This window comes from Sinocyclocheilus rhinocerous, unplaced genomic scaffold, assembly GCF_001515625.1.
Source record: "Sinocyclocheilus rhinocerous isolate Xijiao unplaced genomic scaffold, SAMN03320098_v1.1 scaffold1101, whole genome shotgun sequence".
Lineage (NCBI taxonomy): Eukaryota > Metazoa > Chordata > Actinopteri > Cypriniformes > Cyprinidae > Sinocyclocheilus > Sinocyclocheilus rhinocerous.
In genome coordinates, this window is record NW_015638359.1 from 80,040 (window position 1) to 97,564 (window position 17,525).

At 37.2% G+C, this 17,525-nt stretch overlaps 2 protein-coding genes across 3 annotated transcripts in view; both read right to left on the minus strand.

The window, feature by feature from the left end:
• Positions 1-10,094, minus strand: part of LOC107749639 (leucine-rich repeat and fibronectin type III domain-containing protein 1-like protein) — a 48,998-nt gene extending 38,904 nt beyond the window's left edge. Inside the window, exon 1 of the mRNA XM_016564796.1 lies at positions 8,713-10,094. Coding sequence (XP_016420282.1) covers positions 8,713-10,091 — 1,379 coding nt within the window. The 5' untranslated portion in view covers positions 10,092-10,094. The remainder of the gene's footprint in view (positions 1-8,712) is intronic.
• A 2,961-nt stretch (positions 10,095-13,055) lies between these two features.
• The window catches only part of LOC107749640 (leucine-rich repeat and fibronectin type III domain-containing protein 1-like protein), a 74,897-nt gene continuing 70,427 nt past the window's right edge, over positions 13,056-17,525 (minus strand). For both annotated transcript variants that reach the window (XM_016564797.1, XM_016564798.1), the window contains exon 3: positions 13,056-14,450. In XM_016564797.1, coding sequence (XP_016420283.1) covers positions 13,056-14,438 — 1,383 coding nt within the window. In that variant the 5' untranslated portion in view covers positions 14,439-14,450. The remainder of the gene's footprint in view (positions 14,451-17,525) is intronic.

Below are 17,525 nucleotides of genomic sequence, written 5' to 3' on the forward strand. Positions count from 1 at the left end.
GAATTCTGATGAATAGAAAGTTCAAAAACTTCCAAAAGAAGAGCATTTATTTGAAATATAAATGTTTTGTAATACTCTAAATGTTTTTTTTTATTATTATTATATGTTTTTTTTTACCGTCACTTTTGATCAATTTCATGCACCCTTGCTGAATTTATTTCCAGAAAAAAAAAAAAAACTGATTTACAGAAATAAATAAAACTAACTAAATAACATTGTTTTAAAAGAAGTTTAAACCAAAGACACTCCTAAATTATCTAAACTCTCTAATACATTCGCGACCAGAAATAATAACAAAACTACTCTAATGACATATGTCTAATGATGATATCCCTGGTGCCTAAAAGGTAAAGGGAGGGGATGTGGTTACTTTACAACCGATGCATTTCGGCCTACATAGTGTTCTTTTGATCGCTGAACTGCACTATGAATTTATACACTTTGATATCGAGACCCCGTGACACAACCATGTTTATTTATGAAAAAGTGTGTCTGAAATGGACCACTCGAGCAAATTTGTTTACCCCCTATATTCTGTTAAAATTCACTTTATGGTTTTTGTTTGAGGACCCGGACCCCAATTGATGGTTATTTTGAAACTGACCTGTTATTTTGTCTTCAAATTCATTTTAGATGTTCATCTGACCTAGTAAAAAATAAAAAAATAAAAAAAAAAGAGTCAAATGGAAAAAAAACTAGTAAATAGTACTTTTGCAGTGGCACATATATTGCATATTTCACTTTTAAATTATTAAACCACTTTGTATGCAAGGAGAAAATATGGTCTGAGGCAGTGAGAATCCTTCTCTTTCATAACAATGATTCCAATTTCTTTTGTTTTGCTAGATTAGCATTTTTTCTTTAAGGCTACCTGTTGTCTGCTGTCATTACAATCACTATCTAGGCCAAGGAGAGCTGTTTTATCTGCAGGGCTGTGGCACGTCATTTTAATTAAAGCGTGTAGTCTCACTCCGGGAGAGGGAGGGGAGCCATAGTGACGTCCATAATTAAAAATTGATCTGGGGCACTACAGGAATCATGAAATCCTGGGAGGAAAGAAGGAGGCAAGAGGAGGTGCGGTTGATCGAAATGCAAATTCAACATTTTGACAGGCTGCAGTTTTGAGTGCCATATAAGGGTATGGATTCCATATCCAGTAAAAACCTGGATAATAATAATAATAATAATAATAATAATAATAATATGCATTGTTTTTCATATACACGCTACCACTCACAAGTTTGGGGTCTGTAAGATGTTTTAATAATACTGAAATAAGTCTCTTATGCTCACAGAGGCTGCGTTTATTTGATAAAATATCACAGTGATATTGTGAAATATTATTACAAATGTAAAGTAATGATTTTCTATTTGAATACATTTTAAAATGTAATTTCTGTGATGCAAAGCTGAATTTCCAGCATCATTACTCCAGCCTTCAGTGTCACATTAGTCATAGTCAGTGATAGTCTAATGATTTATTACAATGTTACTACATTTTATTTATGATTAATATTATGAATATATCAGGAACATTCCATTTGTTCGACAATCTGCCTCATTCATGAAACTTTTAGAAATATGTATGAAGATTTGGAGGAAACATTTCTGAAAACTCTCCAACAGATTCATAAACACTTCATAAACCTCAGATTTGATAGTTAAACATGTGGCTCTGCTGTTCTACGAATGAATGAATGAATGAATGAATGAATAAATACATGCATACAATAATGTGTACACTTTTAATTGCTACAGTAAGCTAGCAGCACTACCTTCAACAATGACAACACCATAACTGCATTACTAGATCATTGACAAGTTGCTAATCTTGTATGCACAAATACAGTATTTGGATGGGGATTTGTAAACCAATAGTAATCTAGATTACAGCCTTTAATCTACCCAGATAATGGCCTTTCGTCACAACCAGGCAGTGGTTTCACACTTCCATAGCGGCATGCAGAGAGTTTGGCATGTGAAACTGACGAAATGGTGCAGATAATGCAGACTTCATGCTCTTTACCACTGCAGGCCAGAGATGCCCTTGCTGGGAGTCGTTTAATCAGCTCATCAGTCATTCATGATGAATGAAACATTAGCCCTTCTCCGCTTCCCAGTTCACACATTAACCGTCTGCTAATCAGGACTGATTGGGCACAACTACTCTTAAGTTCATCCAGGGAAACATTACCGCAATGTACGTTCCTCCTGAACGTACTCTTCCAGCACAGCCGTCATCAGTCATTATCAGTATGTGGGCTGTGTTTGTTTGCATGTGCAATCTGGTTAAGATAGTTAAGAAGCCCAGTGGAAACATCCTATGCAGCATTCAGAAAGCAACACATGCTGCAGCTCTGTGAGTTAACATTGACTGTCAATTAACTAAACGAGTGAACAAAAAATTCAAGGAACTTAATCCTCGTGCATAAACCGGAGAAGCTGCATTAAAGGGATAGTTCACCCAAAAATGAAAATTCTGCCAATAATTAGTCACCCATATGTCGTTTAAAACCCACAAGAACTTCATTCATCTTCGGAACACAAATGAGGATATTTTTGATGAAATCCGAGAGCTCTCTGACCCTGCATAGACAGCAATGCAACTACCACGTTCAAGGTCCAGAAAGGTAGTAAGGACATCGTTAAAATTGTCCATGTGACATCAGTGGTTTAACCGTAATTTTATGAAGCTACGAGAATAATTTTTTGTGTGGAAAGGAAAGAAAAGAAAAATAACGACTTTATTCAAAGATTTATTTCTTCTCTTCCGGGTCAGTCTCCGCCGCCATTCACGAGAGTATAAACGAAGGTCTTACAGGTTTGGAACGACATGAGGGTGAGTAATTAATGACAGTTTTTTTGGGGGGTGGTAAACTCTCCCTTTAAGCCTCTCCGGTAGTCTTTGTTGTCAGTCAGTATTTCCTATCGATCTGAGCTGGACATGTTACTAACACGCAATACTGTCCCAGTATAGCGGGGAAAAAAACACTAGAAAAAAGTAATTAAAGTTTGTTTTTTTCTTCTTCTTCTTTCCTTTCTAATTGTTGTCTTGCAGGTCATACTTTTTAAACTGTGTAATTCGATGGACTGCTTCAAATCTAACAACACACACACATTTGCGTGTTTGTGTAGAAATAGAAATAACATTGCTATAACAAGGTATTATATATTTTAATATTCATATACCAGGTGCATGTTCTTTATACAGTCACAGTGGAGGTTATATTATAGGCTACTCATGTGATCAGTGCAGGTGCTGCAGATGTGCTCAATTATTTTGGAACAACCAGGACATCTGGGTCCAGTCAAATATCTGCATATGCTAGTTTTAGATGGCAGTTAGATGGCAGTTTTAGATGAGTAAAAGTGGTTCTACAAAGAGATCTGTTTTTTATTTTCTTCTCTCCACTTAAAAAGAGTGTTTTGGTGGTTACAATCATGAACACACGGGGGCTAGGAGACGGGCAGATTGCACCAACCATCTGTTCCACTGTTTGAATAACAAGCACATCCACCTTTTTCATCCAAAGGCACAATTTACATTGCCTGCTTTTAAAGCACACATGATCTGACCTAATTAAGATTTCAGGGAAGCTCTGGACTTTGCTTTTGTCTGGCTGTGAAGTGGATAATTGCTGTGTTTCTTTAAAAGAAACTGCTGGGGGCCCAGTGAAAATAAAACCCTGAATTTATCGGTGCTGGTTTAATATTCATTAAGAAAGCAATTAGCAGATTGCTAAGAGTAAAACCTTTCTGCCATTTGTATTAGCAGAACACCCATCCGTCCCTGTGTTGGGTAGTAACTAATTAAAAGTACACTCTAAAAAATGCTGGGTTAAAATGTAGCCACGTAGCTGAAACAACTTTGCTTCTTTATCTAATTTAATAGATTTTATTTTCCACTATAAATCCATCATCCATCCATCTGTCTCATTTTCAACTACATTACCACCATGTGATTCACAGTGAAACAGAGTGCAGAAATAAGCAATATTGCACATGAACATATCCACAACACTCATGCGACTGTCACTCGCACCACCAGTGAATTTCAACACGTCATTCACTGTATTCGTCTCTCACACTGTATTTAGCCCTATCTGGACAGGTTTTCCCTGAGGACTTTGGTAGTGTTTCGCAGAAGATCCTATTTAATCCAGTCAGAAGTGAACATGTCTGGCTAACTCTTCTCTTTCACTTTTAATTTTGACCTTCATGAAGTGTGTAACTAAAGCTAAATTTAGCGTTGCGCTACCTGTTGCATCTTCATTACAAATGTCAACCTTATTTCTAGTAAACTAACAGTTGGTGGATCTGCTGGCATCTCTTTCGATGTTCAAAAGTAAATCAATAAGGAGAGTCCAATTATGAACTGTTCAGAACGGCTACTTTACAAGTCAAGTATGATGCTTATTTGAATGAATTATATACATAATGCTATAATTATATCACATATGTAAGTCTTGTGTAATGGGTTTTGATCCTGTCCGAATCAAATCACACATGTCCTACAATAATAAATGTGAATTAATCCTATCCAAAGTTTGAAAAATCAATCCTATCCAAAGAGTGCGTATCGGTTTTCAGTAGAATTTACAAGATAGAATGAAAAAAATAAAATAAATGCTCCAGTTTCTGATTTATGAGAAGTCGCTTTTAACCACTTTTACCATGCACTACAAGGATAAGCTTATTTTCTGCAGCCGTACACAAGGTTTTCTTAAGGATCTTTATTGTAAGGAACACAGCTGTGCTCTTTTCTTCCTTAAAATAAAACACTCAGAGAATAAAAGTATCACCCCCACAAGATGTGCTATAAAGTCAAAGCCAGGCACATGCTGCTGCTCAGAGCATTCTTTTGCCACAATGAAAAATTGCAACTGAATTTAATTTGCGCTCACTGATAGATGTGAATGCTTTCTTCCCAAAAGACACCTCTATGAGCAAAGCCACTTAATCAGTCCTTTCTAGCAGATGCTTTTCAATGACAATTAAGGCACATTTTCATTATTCTTCCAGCAGTTTTAATTAATTTCCTGTACAAATTAGTTTATGGCTGTACTAGCACAAAATGGTAAGTTTTAGCTAAATATAACATTGAATGTGACTTGGATTACCTAGATAAGAGCTTACTTAAATATTAATTCAATATGTTTTTGTTCACATTTTGCAGAGCCTTTACTTTGTCCAACATTTATAGAATGTTATACTGAAATCTACTGGCCTGGATGAATATCTAATTCAATCTATATATCTATCTATCTGTCTATCTGTCTGTCGGTCGGTCCCGTCCATCCGTCCATCTATCTATCTATCTATCTATCTATCTGTGTGTCCATCATATACAGTATCTGTCCAACCGTCCATCCATCATCTATCAGTCAATCCATCCATATCAGTTCTTCCATCCGTCCATCCGTCCGTTCGTTCGTTCGTTCGTTCATTCATCCGTTCGTTCGTTCATTCATTCGTTCATTCATTCATTCATTCATTCATTCATTCATTCATTCATTCATTCATCCAACCCCAAGGATTTTAAAATTTGACTTTGTCATTGCAACATTCAAAGTTTGTTTGTTTCAACCTTGCTTTATAACATTTCCTGTCTAATTTCAATTCCTATTCAATTTGCAGGAGCTGAACTAAAATATCCATTAAAAAAATTCAAAAAAAATTAAAATGCTGGGTTAAAAAGGGACAGACCCAGCGGTTGGGTTGTTTTGAACCCAGCTGCTGGGTCAAAACAACCCAATAGCTGGGTTTGTCCCTTTTTAACCCAGCATTTTTTAGAGTGTAGCAACACTACTTACTTCACTTAATTTTCAGTCGCATGGAAATACTGTCGCTCGGCTATTTTTAAATTAGTAGCTTCAGTCTTGGCAGTAACAACCTGTTTTTTTTTTTTTTCACCCAACAAGCAGCTGTTAATCACATTTTGGATTCAGTTGTTTAGTTATAATACTAACAGGCAGTATTATTGTTGTGTTTTTTATATATATATATGTCTATCTGTCTGTCGGTCGGTCCCGTCCATCCGTCCATCTATCTATCTATCTATCTATCTATCTGTGTGTCCATCATATACAGTATCTATCTGTCCAACCATCCATCATCTATCAGTCAATCCATCCATATCAGTTCTTCCATCCGTCCATCCGTCCGTTCGTTCGTTCGTTCATTCATTCATCCGTTCGTTCGTTCGTTCATTCATTCATTCGTTCATTCATTCATTCATTCATTCATTCATCATCCATCATCTATCAGTCAATCCATCCATATCAGTTCTTCCATCCGTCCATCCGTCCGTTCGTTCGTTCGTTCGTTCATTCATCCGTTCGTTCGTTCATTCATTCGTTCATTCATTCATTCATTCATTCATTCATTCATTCATTCATCCAACCCCAAGGATTTTAAAATTTGACTTTGTCATTGCAACATTCAAAGTTTGTTTTCACCAACCTTGCTTTATAACATTTCCTGTCTAATTTCAATTCCTATTCAATTGCAGGAGCTGAACTAAAATATCCATTAAAAAAATTCAAAAAAAATTCAAAAAAAATAAAAATCAATTCAAAAAAATCAATTCAGTTCTGAATGATGCACAACCTTGATAAACATTAACATATTTAACCCTGGTAATGCATTTAACACATTGCTAAAGTGGAATTTACCTTACAGTGTATTACAGTAAATCAGATCATAGGTTCTGTGTTGCCTATTCATTATATTGATATTGATACTTGCATACCTACAGTACAGTCTTATAGTCAGCCTTTCACTTACGGGATAAAAATGCCTAAAGAAACGTGTTCTGGTTCAAAGAGTTCTTGTCCTCTCCAACTGTCCTTTAGTGTGAAAAGAAACATGAACCTTATTTTGATATGTCTGTCTCTATTTGTCTGTTCATTTGGAGGGGGTATTCAAGGTGTTACTCTGAGCTGTCAGTGATACATTGACTTCTTGTGGCATCCTGTCAGAAGGAAGTGTGGCCAGTATCTTTACTGATAATATAGCACAAGTGCCTTTCCAGATCCAGCATAGCCTGTATGGATTGTTAGCTGTTTATGTATAGTAAATGTATTCACCCCTAACATGACATAGGCTTTAATAGAGAAATAGAGTATAATATATATGCATGCCCTAGAAAAACCTATTGACACGCTACTTCAGTCAGAAGGAGCAGCATTGTTGAGATTTGGTTAAAAGGTCACAAGAGAAAAGAAAAAGCTTAAGCAAAAGTGACTGGATGCCTGTTTTAGAATCAGTCGCTGTGCTTTAATGTGCAAGAGGTTTGGCAAGATGGAATTATCCTTGGAATGACCCAGTTTCTCAGAGTTTTACACTATAATTCACTTTTAAAGGGATAGTTCACCCAAAAGTGAAAATTATGTTATCATTTACTCACCTTTATTTAAATTACGATTACACTGGCAGATTATCAACAAAAAAAAAGATTTTTGAGTGGTCCCTTGCACAATACCATGTTATGACCTTAAAGCACTTTTATTATAGTGCATGGTTTGTAAAACATTTTGATGTTTGCACCACATAACCAGCTTCATAAGAACAGTATGGCTTTTCTGACATAGTAAACTTGCTTGGTAGTCAATATATAACAGCTCAAAGACTTGTAGAAGCAAGCTAAAATGGCATGGTTGCTTCTCCAAATGTGTTTCTATCTCACATTTGCTGCTAGGGTTAGGGTTAGGGTAGGGTTTAGTGTAAGTGCTACGTAAGAAAATAAATCATACAGGCTTGGAAAGACATAAGGGCAAATACATAGTGACAGAATTTTCACTTTTGGGTTAACTGTCCCTTCAATCATTTTAAAACATTTTTATTATCTGTGCAGAAAGCTAGTCATGTCAGGAATGCCATTCCAAAGCACAGCTAACATTTTATTGTTAATTAATTTCCTTATATATATATATATATTATGCCCATTAATTTCACTGTAGCATTTTGCCCAAGGTCGTGAGATGGATACTAATTCACAGTCTTTCCCAGCACCCAGACTAATTAAACATACCAAACAGCTGCAAATGAGTAGATATCACAATGGGTGTGGATTCTAAACATTACCAAAGACAAATTAGCCTGGTTTGTGCCCACCTCTCCCAGCACAGATTTTGTTTTCACTCGTTCACGTCAAAAAATAATAATTTGTTAGTGTGACCATAGAGTCATCCTCTCTGATATCTCTGTCTTCTTTCATGGATGAGATTTCTGAGGCTCAAAAGAAACACTTTGAATTTTGGATACCCCACAGCTTTGGAAAGTGCACTGGGAATACATGGCCCATAAAGAGTGCAACTTCTGATAGATGAAGCAAAAATTTTCTCTTTTATCATGACAAAGGCATCCTGCAGTGGAATACAGCAGAAGTGTCTCCTGTAATTGTTTGTCATTCTGAAACCTGAAGCATAAGGCAGGTCCATGGAGATGAAGGCCATTGATTGTTGCATTAAACATACAGTAAATAAACAACAGTAAACAGAAACAATATTTAGAGTGAGTCCCAGCAATAAAATCAATGTAGATTGGCACCTAGCAACAAAAACAACATACCTTTATAATAATAAAACAATAGGCTTGATACCTTATTGGATATGCAATTGCACCATAAAAACATTGCAGTGTTAGCGCAACCAAGTGACTAACTATAAATGTAATTAGATTTTCAATTCACAAAACAATGAGGCATCTTACCTGTAGACCAAAGTGTCATCTGCCGAGCTGTTATACTGAATCTGATACATCCTGATTCCAGGGAAATGTTGTTGCGAAGGCCACCTGATGAGTGCAGAATTTGCCGTAAGCTCAGCAAGTACCACCTTCCTCTCCTGAGACCTGGTCTCATTGCTTATGGATGAAGTTGACTTTGCAGAGGTTAGAATATCAGATGGTCCTGGATCAGGTTCTCTGATTCGGTTAGTGCTGTTAGCTAAGTGCGGCAGTGGGTTGACCACCAACTCCACCGTGCCTGTAGACTCCCCCGCGGCATTAGACGCAATGCAGGTGAAGACTCCTGTATCCTTCAATGAAGTGATGTTGATCTCCAAGCTCCCATTGCTAAAACTTAAAGTACGGGAGGTGTTGGCAATTAGACGGCCCTCTGGGGAGATCCAGTGAACATCTGGGTCTGGGTCTCCATTGGCCTTGCATTTCAGACTGGTGGGTTGGCCTTCCATGGCAAAGGTTTTGGGAGATTTCCTTGTAATAACAGGTGGATCACATATGAACTCCTCCTCTGGGATGGTCCAGAAGTACTTTGCCGTAAGGTCGGGAGGTGACGCGCAAGTTTCCAGGTCATCCTCTCTTGTTAGCCTCCTTAGCCAGAGTAGCTCACAGTTACAATGCAGTGGGTTCCCTCCAAAACTTAGGACAAGGGAGGAAAGGGGTGACCCTTTTGACTTGGCATAAACCGGTATCCTAAGGAACAAGGGGTCGGGGGGTATTTTCTTTAGCTTATTGGATGTCATATCCAGACGGGCTAGTTTGTGTAGGTTTGAAAAGACTCCTAGAGGCACGTGCTCTATGAGGTTATGGTCCATGTTAAGAGTGTTCACATTGGTGAGGTGTCCTATAGTCTCCCACGGAATATCCACCAGGTTATTGTATGAGAGATCCAGGTCCTCGAGAGTCCCCAGAAAGTCATCAAACGCATGTGGGGAGATGTTGTGCAGTTGATTGTTGGCAAGGATAAGGTGCCGAAGGTTGGTGAGTCCCCGGAAGTGGTCGTCCATGATGACGCTTAGACGGTTACTGTCTAGATGCAATGCACGCAGCCGCTTAAGATCGGCAAAAGTGTAAGGCATAATCTGACTGATGGTATTGCGGGACAGCGTCAGGTGCAGGAGACTTGACATGTTTGCGAAGTCTCTCCTCCTTAATGCCGTGATGAAGTTTTCGGTGAGACGAAGCTCTACTGTACGCCGGTCAATGACTGTTGGCACAAAAAGCAGGCCGGTCTTGGCACAGAGGATAGTTAGAGATGGTGACAGGTTCTGGCACATGCAACGCTTGGGGCAAAGCTGTCCCGACGCACACACAGCCAGCATCAGCAGGGAGAAGATCAGCCACTCCATCTCTCGGGGGAACTGCAAACAAGCAAACACAGTGTGCCAGTGTAATGACATCTAAATGCACTCTCCACTTGAACGTTCAAAGCCAATGACTTTGAAAAAAACACACTGTCACTGTATTGGATGGATAGCCATAAACAACATCATGCTGTTGACAGTGGCCTAGAGCTAGGACAGTAGTTTGTAAAGTATGTTTAAGTCGCTCTTGGGCTCCATATACAAATCCTCACTCAACCCTCATGTTCCGTTTGTGGTCTTTGAAATTCCAAGTTTCATTTAATACCTTGAAAAATGTACCTTACATTGAAGTATCTGGTTGATACTTCATGACTTTTTCTAGTCTAATTTGAATTGATTATAAGCAAAATGTCAAGGTTCAGCTGTACTGCATAATAAACGTTATATCACTTGGGGTCTTAGAGAGCGCTGATATAAAACATCAATGCAATGATTAATGATAAAAAAACACATTTCAGTCACACTTTATTTGAATGTCAATTTCTCACTATTACGATTTTTGCCTCAATAAACTCCTAATTTGCTGCATATTAATAGTTAGTAAGGTAGTTGGTAAATTTAGGTATTGGATAAGATTAGGGATCTAAAATATGGTCATGCAGAATAAGGCATTACTATGTGCTTTATAAGTACTAATAGACAGCCAATATGTTACTAATTTACATGCTAATAAGCAACTTGTTAATAGTGACAATTGGTCCCTATACTAAAGTGTTACCTACAGTTGTTACTTAGGTACTGCAAAAACACAGAGATACTCACTCTGGGCTTTGACTAGGTCAGAGAGTGATATTAAAAGCATATCATGAAAATGTAGTTATTTAAAAAATGTTTTTTTGTATCACTGTGTATCACAGCATTCTAGATATGCTGATATCAAAAGTAAGAATCCTTGTACCATGGTAACAGCAAAATGTGGCTTTTCCATGTTATGGTTACATGGTAATGTAGAATCAACTCATTATAAGTAAGCTTGTGTGGAGATGATGATGTAAGGTGGCAGACATATGTAACCTCTTGAAACTGCATTAAATATCCTAGTAGACACTGCAACAATACAAATACTGTATGTTTTCCAAAATCAAACTAGAGTCCTCTGAGAAAAATAAAAAAAACATTAAAAAAGAGACCAGTACAAACAATTATTACATACTGTATTCAATTCTGTCTTCTCTTCTCAATCACAATAAAACCAATTCCCATATGACTGATAAGGTTTGTTCTAAAGTATCTGTCCTTCATGAAATGAGTGCATCTCAGCAGGTCTTGAGACTTAAAATATAGATTAATCTTTGTGTATATTAGGATGACATTCAATAGAATTGAAACAACAACATTAGGGATGCAAATCTGACCTGCTTAAACAAAGTTGTGGCAAAGTCTTTGTTTTGCTGAGATGCATCTGACAAACTCTTTAATAGATTTGTAGCTGTTATTGTGTGGTTATGCTATGTCATCATAAAGCTGCCCCTCTGGTTGACAATAGGCCTATTTATGACGTAATTTCTGCTGCTACAGCCATTGGCTTTACAACATAACGATCTACTGTATGTGAGAATCGTTATAAACCATTAAATGTTTTTAGTGTGTGAATTTGGAAAAAGGAATAGTATGAAAAGCCATGACACTGTATGTAATACAATTTTGAAGAATGTGATGTAATGATACCCATGTTTTCTATGTATTTATTTATTTATTTGTTTGTTTGGTTGGTATTTAGAAAGGAACAAAGACTGAATCCATTGTATCCATGGACTAGTAACTTGATAATAGTTGCCTTGAGCGAGCCAAAGGATTTGCATTTCATCATAACACAGCCATGTAAAAAACTACAATGTAAAAAAAAATAAAAAATATGGGAACAAATCAGACAAATACTCTCATAAGGTTTGTTTAAAGACTGCTCTGATCATCAAATTCATAGAAAGTTATCTCTGATGTATCAATCTGATTTGGCATCCGATTAAATGTGAGTTTTTCTGTACCACTGGCGTCACCAAACAGTGTGCTGTTCTTTTGACTTTATTACTGTCTTATACGTGTTTAATTGTTGATGATTTGACATGACTCTGGCTTGTTTTGTTCTTCAAAGCTCATCTCCTAGTCATGTCAGGAATGCCATTCCAAAGCACAGCTAACATTTTATTGTTAATTAATTTCCTTATATATATATATATATTATGCCCATTAATTTCACTGTAGCATTTTGCCCAAGGTCGTGAGATGGATACTAATTCACAGTCTTTCCCAGCACCCAGACTAATTAAACATACCAAACAGCTGCAAATGAGTAGATATCACAATGGGTGTGGATTCTAAACATTACCAAAGACAAATTAGCCTGGTTTGTGCCCACCTCTCCCAGCACAGATTTTGTTTTCACTCGTTCACGTCAAAAAATAATAATTTGTTAGTGTGACCATAGAGTCATCCTCTCTGATATCTCTGTCTTCTTTCATGGATGAGATTTCTGAGGCTCAAAAGAAACACTTTGAATTTTGGATACCCCACAGCTTTGGAAAGTGCACTGGGAATACATGGCCCATAAAGAGTGCAACTTCTGATAGATGAAGCAAAAATTTTCTCTTTTATCATGACAAAGGCATCCTGCAGTGGAATACAGCAGAAGTGTCTCCTGTAATTGTTTGTCATTCTGAAACCTGAAGCATAAGGCAGGTCCATGGAGATGAAGGCCATTGATTGTTGCATTAAACATACAGTAAATAAACAACAGTAAACAGAAACAATATTTAGAGTGAGTCCCAGCAATAAAATCAATGTAGATTGGCACCTAGCAACAAAAACAACATACCTTTATAATAATAAAACAATAGGCTTGATACCTTATTGGATATGCAATTGCACCATAAAAACATTGCAGTGTTAGCGCAACCAAGTGACTAACTATAAATGTAATTAGATTTTCAATTCACAAAACAATGAGGCATCTTACCTGTAGACCAAAGTGTCATCTGCCGAGCTGTTATACTGAATCTGATACATCCTGATTCCAGGGAAATGTTGTTGCGAAGGCCACCTGATGAGTGCAGAATTTGCCGTAAGCTCAGCAAGTACCACCTTCCTCTCCTGAGACCTGGTCTCATTGCTTATGGATGAAGTTGACTTTGCAGAGGTTAGAATATCAGATGGTCCTGGATCAGGTTCTCTGATTCGGTTAGTGCTGTTAGCTAAGTGCGGCAGTGGGTTGACCACCAACTCCACCGTGCCTGTAGACTCCCCCGCGGCATTAGACGCAATGCAGGTGAAGACTCCTGTATCCTTCAATGAAGTGATGTTGATCTCCAAGCTCCCATTGCTAAAACTTAAAGTACGGGAGGTGTTGGCAATTAGACGGCCCTCTGGGGAGATCCAGTGAACATCTGGGTCTGGGTCTCCATTGGCCTTGCATTTCAGACTGGTGGGTTGGCCTTCCATGGCAAAGGTTTTGGGAGATTTCCTTGTAATAACAGGTGGATCACATATGAACTCCTCCTCTGGGATGGTCCAGAAGTACTTTGCCGTAAGGTCGGGAGGTGACGCGCAAGTTTCCAGGTCATCCTCTCTTGTTAGCCTCCTTAGCCAGAGTAGCTCACAGTTACAATGCAGTGGGTTCCCTCCAAAACTTAGGACAAGGGAGGAAAGGGGTGACCCTTTTGACTTGGCATAAACCGGTATCCTAAGGAACAAGGGGTCGGGGGGTATTTTCTTTAGCTTATTGGATGTCATATCCAGACGGGCTAGTTTGTGTAGGTTTGAAAAGACTCCTAGAGGCACGTGCTCTATGAGGTTATGGTCCATGTTAAGAGTGTTCACATTGGTGAGGTGTCCTATAGTCTCCCACGGAATATCCACCAGGTTATTGTATGAGAGATCCAGGTCCTCGAGAGTCCCCAGAAAGTCATCAAACGCATGTGGGGAGATGTTGTGCAGTTGATTGTTGGCAAGGATAAGGTGCCGAAGGTTGGTGAGTCCCCGGAAGTGGTCGTCCATGATGACGCTTAGACGGTTACTGTCTAGATGCAATGCACGCAGCCGCTTAAGATCGGCAAAAGTGTAAGGCATAATCTGACTGATGGTATTGCGGGACAGCGTCAGGTGCAGGAGACTTGACATGTTTGCGAAGTCTCTCCTCCTTAATGCCGTGATGAAGTTTTCGGTGAGACGAAGCTCTACTGTACGCCGGTCAATGACTGTTGGCACAAAAAGCAGGCCGGTCTTGGCACAGAGGATAGTTAGAGATGGTGACAGGTTCTGGCACATGCAACGCTTGGGGCAAAGCTGTCCCGACGCACACACAGCCAGCATCAGCAGGGAGAAGATCAGCCACTCCATCTCTCGGGGGAACTGCAAAACAAGCAAACACAGTGTGCCAGTGTGATGAAAATGCATGTAAATGCACTCTCCACTCTAATGTTCAAAGTCAATGACTTTGTAAAATGCACTGTCACTGTATTGGACGGATAGCCATAAACGACATCATGCAGTTGACAGTGGCCTAGAGTAAGGTCAATATTTTGTAAAGTATTTTAAGTCATTCTTGGGCTCTGTATACAAATCCACACTCATCCCTAATGTTCTGTTTGGGGTCTCTGAGATTCTAAGGTTATTTTAATACCTTAGAAAATGTACCTAACTTTGAAGTAGCTGGTTGACAATTCATGAATTTTTCTAATCTTATGTGAATTGATTATAAACAAAATGTCAAGGTTCAACTGTCCTGCATAACAAATGTTACATCATTTTGGGTCTTAGAGACCCCTGATATAAAACATTAATGCAATGATAAAAAAAATTAAATAAAAACTGCTACAGTTCTTACTGATGTACTGTAAAGACCACAGAGAGATACTCATTCTGAACTTTGACTAGGTCAGAGATTGATGTTAAAAGAATATGATGGAAATATAATAATATATTTTAAAAATTGCTTTTTTTGTGTGTGTCACTGTGTATCACAGCTTACTAGATACTCTGATATCAAAAGTAAGAATCCTTGTACCATATACCATGGTAACAGCAAAATTTGGCTTTTCCATGTTATAGTTGCACAGTAATGTAGAATCGACTCATTATAAGTAAGTTTGTGTGGATATGATGTAAGGTTGCAGAAATATGTAACCTCTTGAAACTGCATTAAATATCCTAGTCCACACTGTAAAAACAGAAATACATCATGTTTTCCCAAAATCAAACTGGAGTCATTTGAGTGCAAACATAGAAATATCAGAGGAAAAAAGAGACCAGTACAAACAATTCTCACATATTCAATTCCATCTTCTGCTCTCAATCACAATAAAATAAATTTCTATGTTACTTACTTTATTACTATTTATTTATTTTATTATTATTATTATTTTTATTATTATTATTATTATTATTATTATTGTGTGATTTTTTTTATTATTATTATTATTTATTTATTTATTTATTATTATTATTATTATTGTGTGATTTATTATTATTGTGTGATTTATTATTATTATTATTATTAGTGTGTGAATGTGGAAAAAAAATGGATATTATTAAATGTCATGCCACTGTCTGTAATACAATTTCAGAATGTGAAAGAAGAATGTGGTGTAATGACACCCAGAGCTGACTGTGATGCTTAGTCTGAGAAGTGTGCAAAAAATGAGATATTTCCTGTAATAAATTGTAAATGACAGACTCAATTATAATACACTGAAGTGTGCAATTATATACACATACATTAGGGATGTGCATCTCATGACTGAGGCCGATACGATACGCATCTCGATGCATAGCCAACGATACGATACATTAACGATACATATGAAGCAGCTACCGATGCGATGCGATGCGATACGATTCACCCCTGTTACGATGTTATTTTTATTATTATTATTATTATTATTATTATTGTGTGATTTTTTTTATTATTATTATTATTCTTAGTGTGTGAATTTGGAAAAAAAATGGATATTATTAAATGTCATGCCACTGTCTGTAATACAATTTCAGAATGTGAAAGAAGAATGTGGTGTAATGACACCCAGAGCTGACTGTGATGCTTAGTCTGAGAAGTGTGCAAAAAATGAGATATTTCCTGTAATAAATTGTAAATGACAGACTCAATTATAATACACTGAAGTGTGCAATTATATACACATACATTAGGGATGTGCATCTCATGACTGAGGCCGATACGATACGCATCTCGATGCATAGCCAACTGATGCAATGGAGAAAATATGATCACTTGTAATGCCTCGAGGCCCGTTTCATAAAACAAGTTTACCATATAAGCCAGGCTTATTTCAGTTAGTCTGACTCATTGTCAAATGATTTGGTGCCATAAAGCAAACTTAACATAGATCAACCTCAGTCACTGTGGCAAATTATGCTGGGAAACTAACCTGGTCTAAAGCAGGTTAACTGTCAGACTACGCTGAGTTCCTCTAACACTGACCAATAGGAACCCAATGATATTGCTACTCTCTCACTTACTATTATTTGACTTTTTTTTTTTTTACAGTTTCTAGCCATGCAGCCTGGTACCTTTTATAGTTTGCAGAACAGATAGCAAAACACTAGAACATTACAATCTAAAATTGTTCTTTAAAGCATTAAAATAACTAAAAAGTTAAAATCACTGAATTAAAAATGAAAATAAGTAATAAATACAATTACTATATTTTAACTGGTATAAGAAACACACATTAACTCATCTGAGCTTAGTAATTAGTACTGTATAGCTCACATTTGATTTACCTATTACAAGTCCCTTCACAGTTACTGCTATCATACAAAATACACTTATATGTAGGTTTAAAATTCTACAAAAGACACATTTAATGTCCAAGAACAAATATTTTAGCAAAATGTATATCTTACTCGGAATTATTGCGCTACTATTCGATTGCGCGCCGTCTGTTTAGCATGCATGCGCGCAGCAGTGCTCGTTCACTCGCGTAAGCCTAGCCCACTCCTGACAGCAAAATGGATATATTTGCGTGACTTTCTGAAATTTACAGATGAAAAATATACCTGTGACATGTCAGTTATGCACTGAGGAAAACACAGCGTCTCAAATGCATTAAACAGCACAGATATATTCGCTGTTTGCGATGGTAGATCGATTTGATCCATGATTGACATTAAGGGCTGCTTAAGAATAAGCGTGCACAAATTAGTGAGATTGTGTGAACATAATTTGTCGTTTATGGAAGCGCTTTAGCCCCGATTGATTTGTTAGGTCAGGTTTTGGACTTTAGATTGATTTATGAACAAAGTAATACTTTTATTCAGAAAAAGCACATTGAATTTAACAAAAGCGACAATGAAGACTATTATGAAGATTTATCATTTTACAAAATATTTATATTTCAATTGCTGATGTTTTGGACTATCCATTAAAAATCCTGAGGGAAAAAAAAAAATCACAAAAATAAAAAAATA